The sequence below is a fragment of the Haliotis cracherodii genome, unplaced genomic scaffold, assembly GCF_022045235.1.
Source record: "Haliotis cracherodii isolate W230 unplaced genomic scaffold, xgHalCrac1.p SCAF_11, whole genome shotgun sequence".
Taxonomy (NCBI): domain Eukaryota; kingdom Metazoa; phylum Mollusca; class Gastropoda; order Lepetellida; family Haliotidae; genus Haliotis; species Haliotis cracherodii.
In genome coordinates, this window is record NW_027266266.1 from 23,296,524 (window position 1) to 23,319,690 (window position 23,167).

General features: G+C 42.4%; 2 protein-coding genes across 2 annotated transcripts; one reads left to right on the forward strand and one right to left on the reverse strand.

Annotated features, from left to right (window-relative positions):
• Positions 1-5,560: 5,560 nt before the first annotated feature.
• Positions 5,561-15,243, forward strand: LOC139455600 (uncharacterized). The gene is made up of 6 exons (XM_071237150.1): positions 5,561-5,608; positions 7,176-7,235; positions 7,986-8,131; positions 9,743-9,907; positions 11,560-11,606; positions 15,148-15,243. Exons 2-6 carry the CDS (start codon positions 7,180-7,182, stop codon positions 15,166-15,168), a joined length of 435 nt encoding a protein of 144 aa, XP_071093251.1. The 5' UTR covers positions 5,561-5,608; positions 7,176-7,179; the 3' UTR covers positions 15,169-15,243.
• Positions 15,244-16,269: 1,026 nt separating this feature from the next.
• LOC139455601 (kielin/chordin-like protein) lies at positions 16,270-22,581 on the reverse strand. Its single transcript, XM_071237151.1, has 3 exons — positions 22,354-22,581; positions 20,611-20,860; positions 16,270-16,476 (listed from the first exon to the last, which is right to left on the reverse strand). Exons 1-3 carry the CDS (start codon positions 22,546-22,548, stop codon positions 16,460-16,462), a joined length of 462 nt encoding a protein of 153 aa, XP_071093252.1. The 5' UTR covers positions 22,549-22,581; the 3' UTR covers positions 16,270-16,459.
• Between the last annotated feature and the right edge of the window lie 586 nt (positions 22,582-23,167).

Sequence of the window (23,167 nt, forward strand, 5' to 3'; positions counted from 1 at the left end):
TCGCTTTCTCGCTTTATCGCTTTCTCGCTTTATCGCTCTATCGCTTTCTCGCCCTATTGCTTCTTCTAATGACTAACCATAGTCATATGAAGGAATCGGGTGTTCTTTAACTTCTTTTGAATAGTATGTGCTGTAAATCTTGAAATTAATGTTAATTATAAATGAAAAAAAAATAGCGTAGACATAATTACCGTATTCGACGTAATAAGTGCCCAGGGCGCTCTCAAGAATAATATTTTGGCGAAAAAAAAAGTTGAGTTGAAAGATAAATTTCGTGGTTTATGCTGACAGCCTGAAATGTTGATATACGACAGATATATTTTTCCCGAATTTAATTGCCCATAATTAAGTGTGCATATAACGCACGAGTGCGTATTATACGCGAATAAATAAGTCTGGTGTAGATTAATCAATCGCAAGGGGTGCTAATTGGGATTGTTCACTAGCCAATATTTTAGCAAAAATAGCGTTGAATAGAGCAGGGCGCTTATTACTTTCGAATAAGGTAATTATACTTTGCATTTATGTCTCAGAAATGACTGTTGATAAGACGGCCTCACTGAACACTTTGAATAGCGGAAATACCAACTTGAATATATAACCAATCAAATATCTATTTCCACATTACGGTTACTGAGAACAATATGTCATCCAAAAACTAGAAATTACATAAAGGACATCCGGTAGTATTAACCATTGCTTGGGTGAGGACTTCCACTTTGATGACATCTACTCCGCAAACAGAATAAACGTTGATATAAGCGTTGTTTTTAGGAAAACACTATTGCTTTTTAGGAAGTACGTACTACTCAGCGCTATTGAGCGGTGTTAATTGCTATTTGTTTTGATAACTTGGCCTGGGGGCGGGGGATCCAATAGCTAAATAGGGTCATAAATCAATCAAATTCTTTTTTACGCAGAAATACGTGGATTGTTATAAAAGCACATATGTCTGTACTGTTAAATTATATTTCAGTAGATAGTGAGAAAATTTCAACATTCCGTCCATATGTATAATTTGAAATGCGACTGGAAAAATCTCAGCTCTCTTTTATGATTAAAACCCACAAGAGGGAATATTGCTAAACCGCGAGAAAGCGATAGAGCGATAAAGCGATAGAGCGATAGAGCGATAAAGCGATAAAGCGATAGAGCGAGAAAGCGATAAAGCGATAGAGCGAGAAAGCGATAGAGCGAGAAAGCGATAGAGCGAGAAAGCGATAGAGCGAGAAAGCGATAAAGCGATAGAGCGAGAAAGCGATAGAGCGAGAAAGCGATAGAGCGAGAAAGCGATAGAGCGAGAAAGCGATAAAGCGATAGAGCGAGAAAGCGATAGAGCGAGAAAGCGATATTTCCCATAATGCCGTACATTAAAACGGTTTTTGCTGATATTTAGTGATCCTGTAATTCTCACCGCTATTTTGCCTCTTATGATTATATTTTTTAAACATCTTGCAGTAGATAAATATGTTACAAAATACACACGTAATCTTTTCTCGTTTAGCTTGCATATTTTCTTGTTGTGTAATAAATAAGCAAGATTCAAAGAATACAGATAGACACTGTTCATATTTTCATTTTGTTCCGCCCCCCATTCCTCCATCAAACTTAAAACTGATAAAAAGGAGATCATATATGTCAGTTTTATTAGCCAGTTTGTATTGTTGCTTCCAAAGAATTATTTTGTTCGGTGATTAGATTTGGAATTGAAGCCGAATATGTGCTCGTCCTATTTCGGGATCACAATTATGTTCATTAAGTTGCATGTACATTATGCATACATGTACACAGTTATGTTTCCCTTACAAAATACAGATGAATTAGATATATGTCTCTACCATAAGTCACATATACGACTTTCGAGAGCGTCATTAACCCGTAACCCCATTCCTTGGACAATAGAAATGAAATGCGTTGTAAATAATTTTTTTAAACAACTCGTTTCTTATAATGACTTTCGATCAAACTGTCTTCGGGAATTAAATTTAATGCTAAAGTGCTTGTAAAATAAAGTTTAACTTTCCCGCAAGGAGAGACTAGATATCCAATTATAGTATAGGCTCAGGCAGGAATATACATATTCATGTAGCAATTCTGTATCCATTTAAACTGTATGGTTAACAATTGTGCGTTCTGATATGAGTTATGTTGTTATGTACTACCTTTTTACACAGACAATGAGTCGGAAACACACACACACACACACACACACACACACACACACACACACACACACACACACACACACACACACACATACATAATTTTGACAAAACTATACTTAAGATATACATAACATATCACAATGATAGCTGATTTAATATATGTTATAGATAATCATAGTAATGCATTTCATATTGTTATCAACCTTAACTATGTGGCCACACTAATTATGTCTCTCCATATGTGTAATTTACACAAGTACACATATCAACTGTGGTAACGCCACAGCGATGGGGGCAGTGGGATAGCCTAGTGGTTACAGCGTTCGATCGTCACGCCGAAGACCCAGTTCGATTCCCCACATGGGTACAATGTGTGAAGCCCATTTCTGGTGTTACCCGTGATATAACTGGATCACAGCGGTGTTTATCAAATTACTATATGCAAGTACATATATTTGTAGATTTGCACAAGACAAGAAATCAATTCAAGTTAAACATACATCAAATGTCAAAAAGAACATTTACGGACAACATTATGACACACTGTAAATCATATACTACCGAAAACAAGTTATAGAACACCCACAATTATAAGATTGTATTTTTGCAAAACAATCAGCCATGACTAATTAACTATAGTCTTCTTAACTTCTTTTGAAAAGTATATATTTAGATTTTAACCTGATTTATTTAGAGCGTATTGCCATGATCTGCCACGCGCTTTCGGCGTGATGGTCACATACAACTGAATAGGGCCATAAATAAATCAATTACATTTTACGCAAAAATCGATGGATTGTTTTAAAATCACCTACGTCTGTACAGTTAAATTATGTTTTAAGTAAATAGTGAGAAAAGTTCAATATTACCTCCCAATTGCAGCAGATATCACATGCGGCCCCTGTAGTGGTCAAGAGGGGATACTGCTTAACCGCGATAAAGCGATAAAGCGATAGAGCGAGAAAGCGATAAAGCGATAGAGCGATAAAGCGATAAAGCGATAGAGCGATAAAGCGAGAAAGCGAGAAAGCGATAGAGCGAGAAAGCGATGTCCCCTCTCGTCCACCATAAAAATCAGCGATGACACCGGATATTCGCTAAATAGGATAAACGTGGATACCGGTAGCACCTGCCACTCGCACGATCTTCATAACAAGTATGTGGTTGTTGCCTAACGCCGCATCCAGCAATACTCTTCACACACAATCGAGTCTGGACCACACGATCCAGTGATCAGAATTTCGAGCAATAATCCACGTCCTTGTGATGCAACGCAACGCTGTAAAACCTCACGTTTTGTTTTATTTCCTATTTACCACTCGTCTGTTATTGTCTGTGATTGTCTGTGAATGTCTGTGAGTACCCTGGTGCCCTTAAGGTCTAATTTGTCCTAAGTCGGTGTGCAGAGTTGCTGAAAATGGCGGTGGCAGGATCCGCTCGCCGTGGACCGAATCAGAGATGGTCTTGCTTGATTTGTGTTCTGTTAATTCGCGTACAATGACTTAATGATTTTCACATGAAAAGTTTAAGTTTGATTTGTTTAAACCGATACGTGTACGCATCGTCCCCCCAACCACAGGGCCAACAGCTGAAACCATGACACTGCATTGGGACACTAGATTTGGTAAAGTATGGACATTAGAAACTTATTAAATTAATGTTTATATTTTATTAAGGATTGACTGTGGACGTTTTCGGTTCATTGAGGTACGAGTTGAAAATCCGATGTACAAACTGTATGTATCCGCATAGCAGTAACTGTTTACTTTATGAGTGAGAGGCTTTATAACGATTTAAAGATTATTTCAGTTCTATCAGTATGCCAGCTTCAGGATGGATTAAATCCCGAAGTGATGTTGGTCTCATGCATGTGCAGGCACAGGTGCAGGTTCCTATATAGCTGTAAACAAAATGAATCGTATTTTACGTGCGCTTTGTATTTATTATTGTCACCATTCATCGTTTCTTAAGGTAATGGGGTACATGGGCTAAACTAAGTCGACCAAAATACTGAGGAAGCCGATAAACCCAAAACGTTATCGGGGCGAATTAAAGGATGCAACTCGGTAATAGCAACGGGTAATAGCAGTACCGTAGGCCTATAAGCAACAACTGAATCTCACGCACGCACGCACGCACGCACGCACGCACGCACGCACGCACGCACGCACGCACGCACGCACGCACGCACGCACGCACGCACACACACTCTCTTCCAAGCAATATACCGTCCCCTCACTTGCATGATCCGTTGCTCATATTACCAACAGTTTGCGTGGCCCAGGCTCGATTACTGATACCTTGCTGTGATGTTGCTGTGAGGTTTTATATGTGGCTGGAAGAGGAATCCTTAATGAAAATCTATGCAGTTATACCCTCAAAATAACCCCCAAAATTCGATCATGAATACATCTTTTTCACATCTAACAGCCCTGTGAGTGAATGTGGGTTAACGCCGCCTTTAGCAATATTCCAGCAATATCCGAACAATAGTTACGGGTTTAACGACTGAATCCATACAATCTAGCCATTCTATTAGATATTCCAGAATGTTCTTTTGTTCAGGTTTCAAATTTGTAATAGAGAATTTGTCAAAATATGTTTCGAAGCGTAGTCGCCACTTTGAAATTAGCGCCGTAAAGCACGAGAAAGCTCCCTTCTGATTGGTCATTCCATTGGTCGGTCAAAGTTCGCACAAGGTCGGTCTGACGTGACCCGTAATTGGATGTCCTCAGATCTTTGTTTAGCGGTAGCAAGAACTAAGATCTGATTTTAATGAGATTGGCAATATTCCAAATATATCAGGCCCGACAAACCAGTGGTTGATGTTATGAACATCATTGCACTTCGGGGGGACGATGACCCGAAATCAAGAACCTTGGTAGATTTTAGACCACTGTTACAAGCAAGGGGTTGCTGGGGACCAATTCTAACTAGGATTCGACCCAATGGGAATACCTTTCATGTCAACCGATTTGCCTAGTCAACTAAAAGTGTAAACAGAAAACAATACGATCGGCAAATATTGCTTTCTGTCTCATGTCAATCAAATTGGAAATGGATACACCGAGCTCGATTTTAATATCGCGCAGCGAAATTCCATGGGTGTTGATTTTCAAAAAATAAAGTAGTCTAATACGCAAAACAGTAATTCGACATACGCAGTTCATGATGTTTCGAGTTTCAAATTCCATTTAATCATCATATTGTGGCACACTGTTATAATTCCACTTAACCTGTTTGTTATACAATATGTCCGAGATATCGTTGCTGCATACAAACGCATTTGGTTTACATGTTTGCTATCTTACATGGGCACTCTAAACACGTAATGGTGACATATGGTTCCACAAACTATGGCCACAAACTGCTGCCTTGATCGTGATTCAGATAAGTCACGACCTAGATCTGGCAGCCATCTTGATTTCGTTAGTCTGAATAAGGTAAGCGTATATTTGTCTCTCGCACCAAGATGGAAGAAAATGGCTTTAAACAAGTATTCTATGAATAAATTAGTTTAATTAATATTAAACTTGGATTATTCTCTGAGCATATTTTTTTAAAATGGTATTATCTCAAGAACATTCCTAACTATCGGTCCGTGAATAAGAATTGCAAATGTCAACATACAGTACAGTAATATTTTTCAATAACTTAGCTAAAAATGACATTTATCTGTGATAGCATATGTTTCAAGGCGTTGTGTGGGAGCAAACCCCACCAAACCCGTTATTTAAGCGAGGCGGTTAAAAAACTGTTTCTAACTAAAGGAAGGGGCACGTGCACATTCTGTACCAGCACGAAATAAGATATCCGGTATTCTGCTTTGAAATTTACTTCACTGCCAGAACAGAAAATAGTTCCGTCAATTCCTTTAACTGAAATGAGGCGCAAGATGATGTAGCCATTAATAACTGACAACCAACTGCCCATTCGTGATGGGTAGTTTAAACAATAGTGAAGTCACAACAGTGTTTAAAGTCAGATGGAAAATGATCACGACTCACAGGTTTCTCAAACCATTGAGGTTGTCTTGAATGGCCGTCCTGCTTGGTCCTTGAATATGTAACCTTTGTATTCAGTCACATCTGTTTTGCTTGATCAAGTTATCTAACATTATGTTCCACAAAATAGGCATCAAGTACAGGTATGTTTGTTTGTTGTTTAACGCCACACTCAGCAATATTCCAGCTATATGACGTCGGTCTGTAAATAATCGAGTCTGGACAAGACAATCCAGTGATTGACATCATGAGCATCGATCCACGCAAATGGGATAAATGACGTGCATCAACCAAGTCAGCGAGCCTGACCACCCGATCCCGTTAGTCGCTTCTTACGTACAGTTATGTACATGGCTTAGGAGGATTAAACACTGCAGCTAGTATATTATATATTCTGAGAAAAATGTAAATGCTATTTATTTTTTATATCAAAACAAATATATATAAGAAACATATCATCATCTGATATGACCACTCGCCAAAGGCCCCGCAGAGTTGCGTCACTTGGACACGCCAGAAACTTACGATAGTAGGTTTGAATCCCGGTTCGGACCGATTCTGTTTCCAGGTTTGTCAGCACCATACGTGCACCTGCTCGTGGGGTATTCCGCGGGCTTCCTTCAACATTAGGCTGACACGCCGTGATAAAACTGGTACACTGTTCAAAGCGGCATTAAACCCAAGTCACACACTCATCTTAAATGAGTGAGTGAGTGAGTGAGTTGGGTTTAACGCCACTTTTAACATTATTCCAGTTATATCACGGCGTGTCAGCTTAACGTGGGAGGAAAGCCCGAAGTGATGCAGATCTCAGACGTTTACCACTTCGGTGAAACCCACGAGCACGGGTATGGTGCTGACAAACCTAGAAACATAATTGGGGCGAACCGGGACTCGAACCACAATCATTTCTGGCGTGCCCAAGGGACGCAACTCTGCACAGCGAATCGCGGCGCCTTAGACGACTGGGCCACCCGTGCCCCCTAATCATAAATGACTATTCCAGCAACATGAAGATTGCCGTTGTGTCTTTGCTGCTTCTGCAGACCTGCCGTCTTGCGTTTAGGTGAGTTCTTCAGTCACACCTGCTTTAGTAAATACTAAGTACAACGAAACAAAATTTCATTGATTAGAACAGTTTCGAGAGAGTGAATACATCTTCCAAACACATAAATATACTTACATCACCCGGGATTGACGAAAATACTGAGGTTCTGTAATCTGATATGCTTTTCTTTTCTTGTTACAATTAAGGGGCGATGGGGTAGCCTAGTGGTTAAAGCGTTCGTTCGTCGCGCCGAAGGCCCGGGTTCGATTCCCCACATGGGTACAATGTGTGAAGCTCATTTCTGGTGTACCCCGCCGTGATATTGCTGAAAGTGGCGTAAAACCATACTCACTTTCTACAATTATATACGTTTGTGGATGATGTGACCCTCAATTCAGCCAAGATCTAAGTTCATCAAATTCATCCGTGTGCTGTCCATGTGACGAACTATATCGTCCATGCTCGTCGGTTTCATCGTAGTGAGTGAGTTTGGTTTTACGCCGCCTTTAGCTATATTCCTGCTATATCACGGCGGTTTGTGAACAGAAATGGGGTTCACGGTTTTATTAGAGGCCGTATACCGAGATAAATATATTTTGTCTTGGTAAAAGATGGGCCAATGTACCCCTGGACTATCAAATGGTATATCCTTAATAATTGAAATACTGTCCCAAGCTGTAGCAGACCAATTAACTCACTCACTCGCATCTAGAGTAAGCTATTAGGTGACAATAAGAAAGTTCAAAACTAACCTTTTCTTCCCATCAGCGCACACGGCTGTCACCAAAACCACCACGGCTTGAGTGAAGTAGACGTTATCGGCCTCGTCACCAATGACCTCGACCACAACAGGGACGGCCACGTGACAAATGACGAGTTCACAAAAGAGTTCATCACCAAGTTTGACCACGACAGTTGGTAGTCACTTTATACCACGTCACTCTCGCACAATATGTAATTTATACCACGTCACTATAACAGTATATGTACTTTATACCACGTCACTATTGCAGGATATGTACTTTACACCACGTCACTATCGCAGTATATGTTCTTTATACCACGTCACTATCGCAGTATATGTTCTTTATACCACGTCACTATCGCAGGATATGTACTTTATACCACGTCACTATCGCAGTATATGTACTTTATACCACGTCACTATCGCAGTATATATGTACTTTATACCACGTCACTGTAGCAGTATATGTACTTTATACCACGTCACTATCGCAGTATATTTGTACTTTATACCACGTCACTATCACAGTATATATACCAGTAGGTGGCGGGGTAGTCTAGTGGTTAAAGCGTTCGCTCGTCACTCCGAACAACCGTGTTCGAGTCTCCTCATGGATATACTGTGTGAATCCTGGTGTCCCTGATCACAACATGGTCGTAATATTGCCAAAAGGCGTTTACATTCACTGTACAAGAAACGGTTGAAGATGCTGTCGGAGAGTTAACGAGCGCTTCTCCAGGATTTAGCACTCGACACACACACACTCACACACGCACACACACACACACACACAGACACACACACACACACACACACAGATAATATAGACAAAATGTTTTGGTAACTCATGAATGTATGTAAATATACTAGTCTTTCTTTAGCACATTTCATGTTACATCTGTACAATTTCACCTTTTCTGTTTTCCTTGAAAAAGGATTACTCTGCAAGTTTTTGTTAAATACAATGGTGAGGGTTTCCTACGTTGGATAAGTTGTTCCCCATTCAACCTGACTAAAACATGTCTAAAACAAACACTAAACTGGATGGAGATTACTGATCAGGAATTACCAAATAAGAAAATGATTGAACGATTACTGAACTCAGATTACCAAATAACAAAATGATTGAACGATTACTGAACTCAGATTACCAAATAACAAAATGATTGAACGATTACTGAACTATGATTACCAAATAACAAAATGATTGAACGATTACTGAACTATGATTACCAAATAACAAAATGATTGAACGATTACTGAACTATGATTACCAAATAACAAAATGATTGAACGATTACTGAACTCTGATTACCAAATAACAAAATGATTGAACGATTACTGAACTCTGATTACCAAATAACAAAATGATTGAACGATAACTGAACTCTGATTACCAAATAACAAAATGATTGAACGATTACTGAACTCTGATTACCAAATAACAAAATGATTGAACGATTACTGAACTCTGATTACCAAATAACAAAATGATTGAACGATTACTGAACTCTGATTACCAAATAACAAAATGATTGAACGATTACTGAACTCTGATTACCAAATAACAAAATGATTGAACGATATCTGAACTCTGATTACCAAATAACAAAATGATTGAACGATTACTGAACTCTGATTACCAAATAACAAAGTGCACCTGTATCACCGCTTGGCATGTATGACAATTAGACATTAATCACCTTGATTTCTGACGAAAAACTGATATTAAACAATGAACGGACGAGGGTTAACTGTATTTCCTCATCGTGTATTTCAGGCAACGGTCAAGTGTCGGAGGCCGAATTCGTCCACCAATGGCATCACACATACCATGATTCTAAGGAGTTCTCCAAGCGGGTGTTTGAGTTTGTTGACGTCGACAAAGACGGAGTACTCGGTATTCCGGGAATAGGAAAAGCCATTGCCGCCTTCGATTCAAACGGTCAGTGTTCTGTCCGTACCATTCGTCACCACTCGCATGTTTCCGCCACCTACATCCCGGAAGGGCACGAGTTGGTCTCGAATGGATCCGTAATCGGACCTTTTGTGAAATCTAAAACATACCTGATAATATCTGAAACAATATTACAATTACACTTCTATAAAATATATTTGTAGAAATAAACCGTGTTTCTAAAATGTTCCAACAGTGATGTTTAATATATCCGGAGCATAGATAGAATATACCTCGGAATTACAAAATAAAAATGTTGAAAGCGAGAGTTTTACCGTAGTAATCTTGAAACTAATCATATTTTAGTGTGAGATGGGTGTTGAAATCTAATTTTGTAATTATATCTTTAATCGTTACATTTCTCACACGTTTATTTCGAAAGGCATATATATACGATTAACAAATTCCGGCATTCCTGCAGTGTGTATTTAAAGTGAATGGGAGGGCAGGATAGAAAACTAACTTAGTTTTTAAGCTCTGTTGATCTTTTGGCTGGATATTTATGGAATATGTAAGGGATGAATAAGAGAACCGAATTCCAAGATTGTTTTCAGTGTCAATCAATGGTATTCACTCTTCCTACTTGTACGTACACCAGTAAAAGTGACATGGAAGTATATGCGAGTTTCTCGCTTCCCTTTCATGAAAATGATGCCATTTGAATGTGCCAATTGCAAACATCGTAAACAAAGGCACTCACGTTGGCGTGGAAGTACTATATAAAGTCCAGATATTACAATTCACATGCTTATGCACGTCGTTATATAAGTGCAATAAACTTGAACGCCACGTTAAACCCCATTTCACCTCACCTCATCTTCAATATCGCCACTCTTCCTACTTGTACGTACACCAGTAAAAGTGACATGGAAGTATATGCGAGTTTCTCGCTTCCCTTTCATGAAATGATGCCATTTGAATGTGCCAATTGCAAACATCGTAAACAAAGGCACTCACGTTGGCGTGGAAGTACTATATAAAGTCCAGATATTACAATTCACATGCTTATGCACGTCGTTATATAAGTGCAATAAACTTGAACGCCACGTTAAACCCCATTTCACCTCACCTCATCTTCAATATCGCCACTACCCATACCTGCTCGGAGAGCGGTAGGTAGGTGGTTCGATCCCCGACCACGCCACACCAACTGATGTCAAGATGTGGTACTTGCTGTTACCCTGCCTGCCATGGTATTGCAGTGCATACACGTCGCTATATATGGGTAATAATCTTGAACGCGAAATCGTTAAACCCCATTTCACGTCACCTCACCTCACCTCACCTCACCTCACCTCACCCCACCTCACCTCACCGCACCGCACCTCACCGCACAGCACCTCACCTCACCTCACGGCACCGCACCGCACCGCACCTCACCTCACCTCTAACGAAGCTCCGACACGACCAAGACTTTCGACAAATGTGTTCCAAATGTTCAGCTCTTTAAATCTTGACTCACTTAATTCTACCGTGTCTCCAGAAACATCAGTTGTAAATACCTCAGCGTGCTGAGGTCAAAGTTAAAACACGTGAAAGCAGAAATAGCATTGAATTTAAAAGTCATCTTGACCCCTGAACAAACGCATGTACCTAATGACCACAGTGACCCGTATGTTGTATTTCCTTCCACTGCACAGGTGACAGCCGCCTTTCGTACGGCGAGGTCAAGGCCGCTCTTCTAACGGTGAGTAATCTGAACATTATGCATCTATTACGTCTTATTATTTGAGTAGGGCACGGGGAATCCAGTCCTCTTTGACGCTGCAATTCGCTGTGCATCGCTGCGTCCCTTGAGCACGCCAGAAACCTATGATAGTGGGTTCGAATCCCGGTTCGCCTCGATTATGTTTACGGGTTTGTCAGCACCATACACGTGCTCGTGGGTGTCACCACAGTAGTTAAAGTCTCAGACCTGCATCATTTCAAGATTCCTCCCACATCAGACTGAAACGCCGTGATATAACTGGAACACTGTTAACAGCGGCGTTACACCCAACTAACTCACTCGCATAGATTCTAGAAAGGGTTATAAGTTGTAGACATTTCATGAATATAAACTTTTTTCTATTAAACTGTTCACGTTATGAGAATCGGGCACGCCAGAAACCTGTGTACGTCCACTACCACAATAACAACTACCAACACTTCCACAATCACTACCACGCCATAACTAACACTACTACCACCACCACTTACACTACCACCACCACTACCACTACTATTACCACCACTACCACTACCACCACCAACACTACCACCACCACTAACACTACCACCACCATTACTACCACTACCACCACCACTAACACTACCACCACCACTAACACTACTATTACCACCACTAACACTACCACCACCACTAACACTACTACCAACACTAACACTACCACCACCACTAACACTACCACCACCACTAACACTACTACCACCACCACTAACACTACCACCAGCACTAACACTACCACCACCACTAACACTACTGCCACCACTACTACTACTACCACCACCACTAACACTACCACCACCACTAACACTACCACCACTACTACTACTACTACCACCACCACTAACACTACCACCACCACTAACACTACCACCACCACTAACACTACCACCAGCACTAACACTACCACCAACACTAACACTACCACCACCACTAACACTACTGCCACCACTACTACTACTACCACCAGCACTAACACTACCACCACCACTAACACTACCACCACTACTACTACTACTACCACCACCACTAACACTACCACCACCACTAACACTACCACCACCACTAACACTACCACCAGCACTAACACTACCACCAACACTAACACTACCACCAACACTAACACTACCGCCACCACTACTACTACTACTACCACCACCACTAACACTACCACCACCACTAACACTACTACCAACACTAACACTACCACCAACACTAACACTACTACCACCACTAACACTACCACCACCACTAACACTACCACCACCACTAACACTACTACCACCACCACTAACACTACCACCACCACTAACACTACTACCACCACTAACACTACCACCACCACTAACACTACTACCACCACCACTAACACTACTACCACCACCACTAACACTACCACCACCACTAACACTACTACCACCACCACTAACACTACCACCACCACAAACACTACCACCACCACTAACACTACTACCACCACCACTAACACTACTACCACCACCACTAACACTACCACCACCACTAACACTACCACCACCACTAACACTACCACCACCACTAACACTACTACCACCACCACTACTACTACTACCACCACCACTAACACTACCACCACCACTAACACTACCACCACCACTAACAATACCACCACCACTAACACTACTACCACCACCACTAACACTACCACCACCACTAACACTACCACCACCACTAACACTACCACCACCACCACTAACACTACCACCACCACTAACACTACTACCACCACCACTAACACTACCACCACCACTAACACTACCACCACCACTAACACTACCACCACCACTAACACTACCACCACTACTACTACTACTACCACCACCACTAACACTACCACCACCACTAACACTACCACCACCACTAACACTACCACCACCATTACTACCACTACCGCCACCACTACTACTACTACTACCACCACCACTAACACTACCACCAGCACTAACACTACCACCACCACTAACACTACTACCAACACTAACACTACCACCACCACTAACACTACCACCAGCACTAACACTACCACCACCACTAACACTACTACCACCACCACTACTACTACTACCACCACCACTAACACTACCACCACCACTAACACTACTACCAACACTAACACTACCACCAACACTACTACTACTACTACCACCACCACTACTACCACCACCACCACTACCACCACCACTAACACTACTACCACCACCACTACTACCACCACTAACACTACTACCACCACCACTACCACTACCACCACCACTAACACTACCACCACCACTAACACTACCACCACCACTAACACTACCATCACCATTACTACCACTACCACCACCACTACCACTACCACTACCACCACCACTAACACTACCACCACCATTACTACCACCACCACCACTAACACTACCACCACCACTAACACTACCACCACCACTAACACTACCACCACCATTACTACCACTACCACCACCACTACCACTACCACCACCACTACCACTACCACCACCACTACCACCACCACTACCACTACCACCACCACTACCACTACCACCACCACCACTAACACTACCACCACCATTACTACCACTACCACCACCACTACCACTACCACCACCACTACCACTACCACCACCACTACCACTACCACCACCACTAACCCCACCACTAACACTACCACCACCACTACCACTACCACCACCACTACCACTACCACCACCACTACCACTACCACCACCACTACCACTACCACCACCACTACCACTACCACCACCACTAACCCCACCACTAACACTACCACTACCACCACCACTACCACCACCACTACCACCACTAACACTACCACCACCATTACTACCACTACCACTAACACTACCACTACCACCACCACTACCACCACCATTACTACCACTACCACTAACACTACCACTACCACCACCACTACCACCACCATTACTACCACTACCACTAACACTACCACTACCACCACCACTACCACTACCACCACCACTACCACCACCACTACCACTACCACCACCACTACCACCACCACCACCACTTACACCACCACTAACACTACCACCACCACTTACACTACCACCACCACCACTTCCAATGCCCCTGCTACTACCAATCTCTCTACTACATCCACTACCACTATTACAACTACCAACACTTCCTCAACTTCTAACACCACCAGCAGCACTACAACTACGAGAACTACCACTACTACCACCACAACCACAACCACAACCACAACCACAACAACCTCCTCCTCCATCAACTACCACTACAAATACTATTGAATGTCAGAACTTCTTTCGTTTGCTATTTATGTTTTCTCTTTCTGTTTTTCTTCTTTCAACAAAGGAAATTAAAGACAGTAAAATTGTCATGAACTATAAACTTCGTGTTCTTCGATGAAATCTTGATGCAAAAAATATTCAATCAGTCAATAATTTCAATCAATTTACAGATCTACACGAACTGCCCTTGAGACATACGAAGGTAGCACAGACAGCACATCATTTGGACTCCTTCAGCCATAGTGCAGTAAACTGTCTAACCGGTTTGATGTTGTTGCAAATTACTTAGCAACTGAGTGTATCATGTGATGAAAACACGTGGTTAAAGGGGAACTGAAGTCCAGAAATCTCCTGACCGATTCACGGCGTATGAATTCTGTTCAGGGCAAACGTAAAGTATGACTGTCAGTCCCAAAACGTGAAACCGTGATATTCGGTATAGCGACACAGCGTTTTAATTCATATTCAGTCTGTTCCCCGTTCGGCTGAAAACATTCGTCTAAGTTGATATTTATCATCAAGTTGCCAGATAGCATTGCTTCATTCCAGAATGGCGTTCAGGATGTCACAAAGATATTTTGTGTATCAGACAAATACCAATATGCCTTTTATTAATTATGATCATACTTATATATATTTTTGCGAATGTTATCAGGGGTTTCAAATGAACCTGTGCATCAAGTACTCAGTGAATCAGTGGTTTTACACCACAGGGATTCAGACAATGGGTGAGTGAGTGAGTATGGTTTTACGCCGCTTTTAGCAATATTCCAGCAATATCACAGCGCAGAACAGCAGAAATGAGCTTCACACATTGTACTCATGTGGGCATTCGAACCCGCGTCTTCGGCGAACGCTTTAACTACAAGGCTACCCTGCCGTTCATTAGACAATGGGATTCACACGTTGGAAAACAAGTGCAATGACGAATACAGTATCAAACCAGATTTGTTACGCCTCCCATCTTGTTGGTAGAATGGACGGGATTCTGATGCGTCATAATAGAATGACAAAAAGATCGACACAGTTTCTACTCACAAATATTTTGCTTGCCAAACTTGATTTTTATTGGACCACATTTGACCCATCGTCCCGAGGCAAGGGAGTTAACTGACTATAAAAGTCCAGTTTCCACCCTTGCGGACCCTAGTTGCGCCAGGATCCGCTCGTCGGATGTTCGAGTTCCAGAATTTTATGGCGGTTATAATCAGGCCCCTATCCATGTTCGTTGCCTTCAGCAAGCTGGCTAACATCTACATCCGCCTCAAATTCGCCCCCAGACATAAAATATGTAGAGTATTTAGAGTTTATTATTACTAAGAATAATTACAGTTAACAAAAACAGTTTAAAATGCAAATAAACAGTTTTTCTTCCAACAAAATCCAATCAACCATTGAAAACTGACGTCAGCAGATGGTTCTTAATACTGTCATGAAGATGCGCAAACATATGCTCCTGGGGTCTTGTATAGACCTTCAACTTTAGGGAGCCCCAGTATCTGAAGAAGAAAAGGAATGATATTCGTGATTATTGTACAAGTGACAAGAAACACACATTGACGATTTCCAGTAGTAATAACGGAGAAGTGTCAGAGAACAGCCTGTAGTAATAACGGGGAAGTGTCAGAGAACAGCCTGTAGTAATAACGGGGAAGTGTCAGAAAACATCCTCTAGTAATAACCTGGAAGTGTCAGAGAAAATCCTGTTGTAATAATGGGGAAGTGTCAGAGAACATCCTGTAGTAATAACGGGGAGTTGTCAGAGAACATCCTGTAGTAATAACGAGGAAGTGTCAGAGAACAGCCTGTAGTAATAACGGGGAAGTGTCAGGGGACATCCTGTAGCACTAACGGGGAAGTGTCAGAGAACAGCCTGTAGTAATAACGGGGAAGTGTCAGAGAACATCCTGTAGTAATAACGGGGAAGTGTCAGGGAACATCCTGTAGCAATAACGGGGAAGTGTCAGAGAATATCCTGTAGTAATAACGGGGAACTGTCAGAGAACAGCCTGTAGTAATAACGGGGAACTGTCAGAGAACATCCTGTAGTAATAACGGGGAAGTGTCAGAGAACAGCCTGCAGTAATAACGGGGAAGTGTCAGAGAATATCCTGTAGTAATAACGGGGAAGTGTCAGAGAACATCCTGTAGTAATAACGGGGAAGTGTCAGAGAACAGCCTGTAGTAATAACGGGGAAGTGTCAGAGAACAGCCTGTAGTAATAACGAAGAAGTGTCAGAGAACAGCCTGTAGTAATAACGGGGAAGTGTCAGGGAACATCCTGTAGCAATAACGGGGAAGTGTCAGGGAACATCCTGTAGCAATAACGGGGAACTGTCAGAGAACATCCTGTAGTAATAACGGGGAAGTGTCAGAGAACAGCCTGTAGTAATAACGGGGAAGTGTCAGAGAACAGCCTGTAGTAATAACGGAGAAGTGTCAGAGAACATCCTGTAGTAATAACGGGGAAGTGTCAGGGAACATCCTGTAGTAATAACGGGGAAGTGTCAGAGAACAGCCTGTAGTAATAACGGGGAAGTGTCAGGGAACATCCTGTAGCAATAACGGGGAAGTGTCAGGGAACATCCTGTAGCAATATCGGGGAAGTGTCAGAGAACAGCCTGTAGTAATAATGGGGAAGTGTAAAAGAACATCCTGTTGTAATAATGGGGAAGTGTCAGAGAACATCCTGTTGTAATAATGGGGAAGTGTAAAAGAACATCCTGTAGTAATAACGGAGAAGTGTCAGAGAACATCCTGTAGCAATAACGGGGAAGTGTCAGAGAACATCCTGTAGAAATAATGGGGAAGTGTCTGAGAACATTCTGTAGTAATAACGGGGAAGTGTCAGAAAACAGCCTGTAGTAATATCGGGGAAGTGTCAGAGAACAGCCTGTAGCAATATCGGGGAAGTGTCAGAGAACAGCCTGTAGTAATAATGGGGAAGTGTAAAAGAACATCCTGTTGTAATAATGGGGAAGTGTCAGAGAACATCCTGTTGTAATAATGGGGAAGTGTAAAAGAACATCCTGTAGTAATAACGGAGAAGTGTCAGAGAACATCCTGTAGCAATAACGGGGAAGTGTCAGAGAACATCCTGTAGAAATAATGGGGAAGTGTCAGAGAACATTCTGTAGTAATTACGGGGAAGTGTCAGAGAACATCCTGTAGAAATAATGGGGAAGTGTCTGAGAACATTCTGTAGTAATAACGGGGAAGTGTCAGAAAACAGCCTGTAGTAATATCGGGGAAGTGTCAGAGAACAGCCTGTAGCAATATCGGGGAAGTGTCAGAGAACAGCCTGTAGTAATAATGGGGAAGTGTAAAAGAACATCCTGTTGTAATAATGGGGAAGTGTCAGAGAACATCCTGTTGTAATAATGGGGAAGTGTAAAAGAACATCCTGTAGTAATAACGGAGAAGTGTCAGAGAACATCCTGTAGCAATAACGGGGAAGTGTCAGAGAACATCCTGTAGAAATAATGGGGAAGTGTCTGAGAACATTCTGTAGTAATAACGGGGAAGTGTCAGAGAACATCCTGTAGCAATAACGAGGAAGTATCTGAGAATATCCTGTAGTTATAACGGGGAAATGTCAGAAAACAGTCTGTAGTAAAAACGGGGAAGTGTCTGATAATATCCTGTAGCAATAACGAGGAAGTGTCAGAGAACAGTCTGTAGTAATAACGGGGAAGTGTCAGAGAACATCCTGTAGTAATAACGGAGAAGTGTCAGAGAACATCCTGTAGCAATAACGAGGAAGTATCTGAGAATATCCTGTAGTTATAACGGGGAAATGTCAGAAAACAGTCTGTAGTAAAAACGGGGAAGTGTCTGATAATATCCTGTAGCAATAACGAGGAAGTGTCAGAGAACAGTCTGTAGTAATAACGGGGAAGTGTCTGATAATATCCTGTAGTAATATCGGGGAAGTGTCAGAGAACATCCTGTAGTAATAATGGGAAAGTGTCAGAGAACATCCTGTAGTAATAACGGGGAAGTGTCAGAAAACATCCTGTAGTAATTACGGGGAAGTGTCAAAGAACATCCTGTTGTGATAACGGGGAAGTGTCAGAGAACATCCTGTAGTAATTACGGGGAAGTGTTAGAGAACATCAAGTAGTAATAACGGGGAAGTGTCAAAGAACATCCTGTTGTGGTAACGGGGAAGTGTCAGAGAACATCCTGTAGTAATAACGACGAAATGTCAGAGAACAATCAGTATTGATATCGAGGGCGGGTCCGAGAACACTCAGTATTGTTATCGAGGGCGGGTCCGAGAACACTCAGTATTGATATCGAGGGCGGGTCCGAGAACACTCAGTATTGATAACGAGGGCGGGTCAGAGAACACTCAGTATTGATATCGAGGGCGGGTCAGAGAACACTCAGTATTGATAACGAGGGCGGGTCAGAGAACACTCTGTATTGATAACGAGGGCGGGTCAGAGAACACTCTGTACTGATAACGAGGGCGGGTCAGAGAACACTCTGTACTAATAACGAGGGCGGGTCAGAGAACACTCTGTATTGATAACGAGGGCGGGTCAGAGAACACTCTGTATTGATATCGAGGGCGGGTCAGAGAACACTCTGTATTGATAACGAGGGCGGGTCAGAGAACACTCAGTATTGATAACGAGGGCGGGTCAGAAAACACTTAGTATTGATAACGAGGGCGGGTCAGAGAACACTCAGTATTGATAACGAGGGCGGGTCAGAGAACACTCAGTATTGATACCGAGGGCGGGTCAGAGAACACTCAGTATTGATAACGAGGGCAGCTCCGAGAACACTCTGTATTGATACCGAGGGCGGGTCAGAGAACACTCAGTATTGATAACGAGGGCAGGTTGTAGAACACTTAGTATTGATAATGAGGGCGGGTCGGGTCAGAGAACATTCAGTATTGATATCGAGGGCGGGTCAGAGAACACTTAGTATTGATATCGAGGGCGAGTCAGGGGTGGGGGTCACTGAGTGGAAGTGCTTATTTATATATACGAACGATCAGCCTTTTCAGGGCGTGTACTAACTCGAATCCCAGCATATGCGACCTTTAGAGTAAATTACGGAAATCCTTTGCTCTAGGGACTTCCAGAATATCTGTTAACCAACCTCCAGAAGGTCCCAATTTCGGCAACAAGAGTAACTGCACGTGCTAAAACGTTTGAACATATGACTCCTGTCCTCAAGGAAATGCACTGGCTTCCAGTCCGTCTAAGTATCCACTACGAAAAACTAGTTCATGTTCATGACAATCAACAACGGAGCTCCCGCATATCTGGTCGATCTTGTACAGAAGTACCAGCCATCAGGTCATCTGATCAGCCAATGGCGAGGACTATACCCTCACGTAAGACATTTGGCGATCGGTTATTTGAAGCTGCAGGACCGTCCCTTTGGAAAAAAACTCCCAGTTGGTGTAAAACCAGCTGCAGAAGACATATCTGTTCAATGAGGTTTCAACATGTCCACATAAGTGTCTTTCAGATGTGTGCAGGCCCGTCTACGCTTTTGAGCAGTTGTGTGTAACTAGCGCTATATAGATAAATATTACGATGTGTGTGCGTGTGTGTGTGTGTGTGTGTGTGTGTATACCAGGGCAAGGGAAGAGTACATCCTGTACTCACCATAGCTGATATCATCCGGGCAGTCGTACTCGCAGCAAAAGCCCGGCCGACGTCGGAAATTGGCACATTTCGGCCTCTCGCACATGACGGAACGGCAGATGACCTCACCGTGTCCAAGGTTGCACGTGCAGGTGACGCAGGGGTCAGTTGGGTGTGGCACGAGGCCGAGTGGGACCAAAGAGCTGTCTCCCCGGAAGTACTGGTTGTAACAGCCGTATTCCAGGCATTCTGCGCAACATCCGCTTGAATACTGAAATATTCAAACGAAATTTTTATTTTATTTAATATTATTAATACATCCACATAAACACTTACAAGCACAATATCGTCCAGATCATGCAGGTTTGGTTCGATTCACCACTAACGGCCCCGCGCGGTAAGGCGCTTCTGTTACGATTCATTCAGACGAAACTATTTTTAGCCGATAACCCGTTTGGAACTTTTCTTGGGCAAAACGCCGATCTGCGAACGTCGCAGTGAAATAAATGCCACACTTTGCTTGAGTGTTCTGGTAGAAATTTAAAAATAAAAACAGCTTTGAAATCAGAGCGTGCACCTTTAATGCGGGGAGATCACAACAACTAGGTCACAGGGCGATGTAGGATAAACATCCAAATCATAACATGGTGTAAACAAGGTGCTTATCACGTCACCTCACATCAACATCCCTGACGTAACGTCGCTGCGCAATACCATGGAGATAAGCCCTCCATTTGCGGGGGAGTGAGGATGATTTTCATAACAATTTTACGGCAGGGGACACTAGAAATGGGGTTCACACATTGTACCCAAGTGGGGAATTGAACCCGGGCCCTCGGCTTGGTGAGCAAACGCTTTAACCACAAGGCTACCCACAGCCTGCACCACCAGCAGGGGTTCATCATTTAATAATCCGCAGATAATCCGTAGTATTGTGACAATATATAAAAGAATCTTAAATATGGCAAATTTCTACTTGTCCTTATGATACTTTAACTACTAGGCATTTTGGCAATGACTATAGGACCAGTGCCAACTTCTATCTCTGTAGGGGCTTTGAAAATTGTTAGAGAAAGGGCACGTGTCCTGTCAAATGCATTTGTTTGCTAGAAAAACCTGAGAAAAATATTTTCAAGTATTTTCTGGAACAAATAATTTCCTAAAAAACATCACAAATAAAATGGTTTTTTTAAAAATTCAAGAAATTGTTTACACCTATGGTGAGGTGAGATTAAAATGGGGTTTAACGTCGCGTCCAAGATTATTGCACTTATATATTGCGTGTACGTGTGTGTGTTTGTGTGGCTGCTTGTACTAGTCCGGACAGATGCCGATTTATAGTGCTAGCCCACTGAGATACCATGCCGCAGTTCAACATGAAAACCCCACTCAGACACTGTATACTGACTCCCAGTCGCCCAGTCCTTGTTTAGCCCCTTAATGCCGAGCGCCAGACAGGGTAACAACAAGTACCATCTTTTAACGTATTTTGGTATGACGCGGCCGGTATCGAACCCCGGACCTTCCGCTCTCCGGGCGGACGCTCTACCACTTGACCAGGGAGGCGATCCGTTCCACCTATAGGTTGACATTGTACATCTTTAAGTGAAGGAAAAAGAATAAATGCTATGAGATCTAAAGGCATGTTTGTCGTAAATAAGAACGCTGCCAAAATTTCGCCTTGATTAATAGATTGACGACGGAAACGTTGAAAATAATAATTAGAATACAGTTATAAGTTCAAACTAACGAGTTCGGACTCACCCGGAGACATGGATTGGCGGTCTCTGTAAAATTGCATTCCGGGTAACTACAGATGTACATATCATCTGAACCGCACGTGCAAGTGAGACACCCGGATGTTATCGTGAACCCTTCCTCGACGTTGCCGTCTCTGAAGGGACAGCCTCCCGCCACGCCTCCAACGCAGACCACAGCAACGACGATTAACGTAAGCATGGTTATACGACAAGGTGTTCAGCCTGTTCCCTCGCTATTGTCGCTATAAGGAAACTGGGGGCATTGTGTTGGTTTATATAGGGGATGCTGAAGCTCGGGGGTCATGTCAGAGAAAGTGGAAGGGGATTGCCTCCCAATGACATCTCTAAACAGGATGAGAGGCGCATACGTACTCAACTTGGGAATTATTTATGGGAATTGCATTGTATCATATCTGCTGCAAAGTCACATTGAGCGGATGTGAAGTTGAAAAAAAACAACAGAAATCTGATTCCACTGCGTTGTTTTGTTTGTAGTGCTCCATATATCACACATGGAATTGTACTTGGAGTTGTAAACAACCGGAAAGGACGTGTAAATCACGTTTAAGAAAAAAATCATTTTCTAAATCAACAAAGATCAACATAGATATATCATAAGATCACAAACGAAGTCAGGAAGAGAATATATGGATGTCAACTTCTTTATTATGAGGAACACAACGTTTCGGAATATATGCTTACTCCGTTCATTCACCTGATGAAAGAGTAAACCTATACCCCGAAACGTTGTGTTCCTCATAATAAAGAAGTTGGCATCCATATATTCTCTTCCTTATGTGTATGCCTTTCATAGACCA

Bases quoted from the DNA above. Each gene is read 5' to 3' on its own strand.
- LOC139455600 (XM_071237150.1), top strand. From the start codon at position 7,180: ATGAAGATTGCCGTTGTGTCTTTGCTGCTTCTGCAGACCTGCCGTCTT. The intron at 7,236-7,985 runs GTGAGTTCTTCA...TCTTCCCATCAG, and splicing joins ACCTGCCGTCTTGCGTTTAG to CGCACACGGCTGTCACCAAA. The intron at 9,908-11,559 runs GTCAGTGTTCTG...TCCACTGCACAG, and splicing joins TGCCGCCTTCGATTCAAACG to GTGACAGCCGCCTTTCGTAC.
- LOC139455601 (XM_071237151.1), bottom strand. From the start codon at position 22,548: ATGCTTACGTTAATCGTCGTTGCTGTGGTCTGCGTTGGAGGCGTGGCG. The intron at 20,861-22,353 runs GTGAGTCCGAAC...TGAATATTTCAG, and splicing joins CCGCCAATCCATGTCTCCGG to TATTCAAGCGGATGTTGCGC.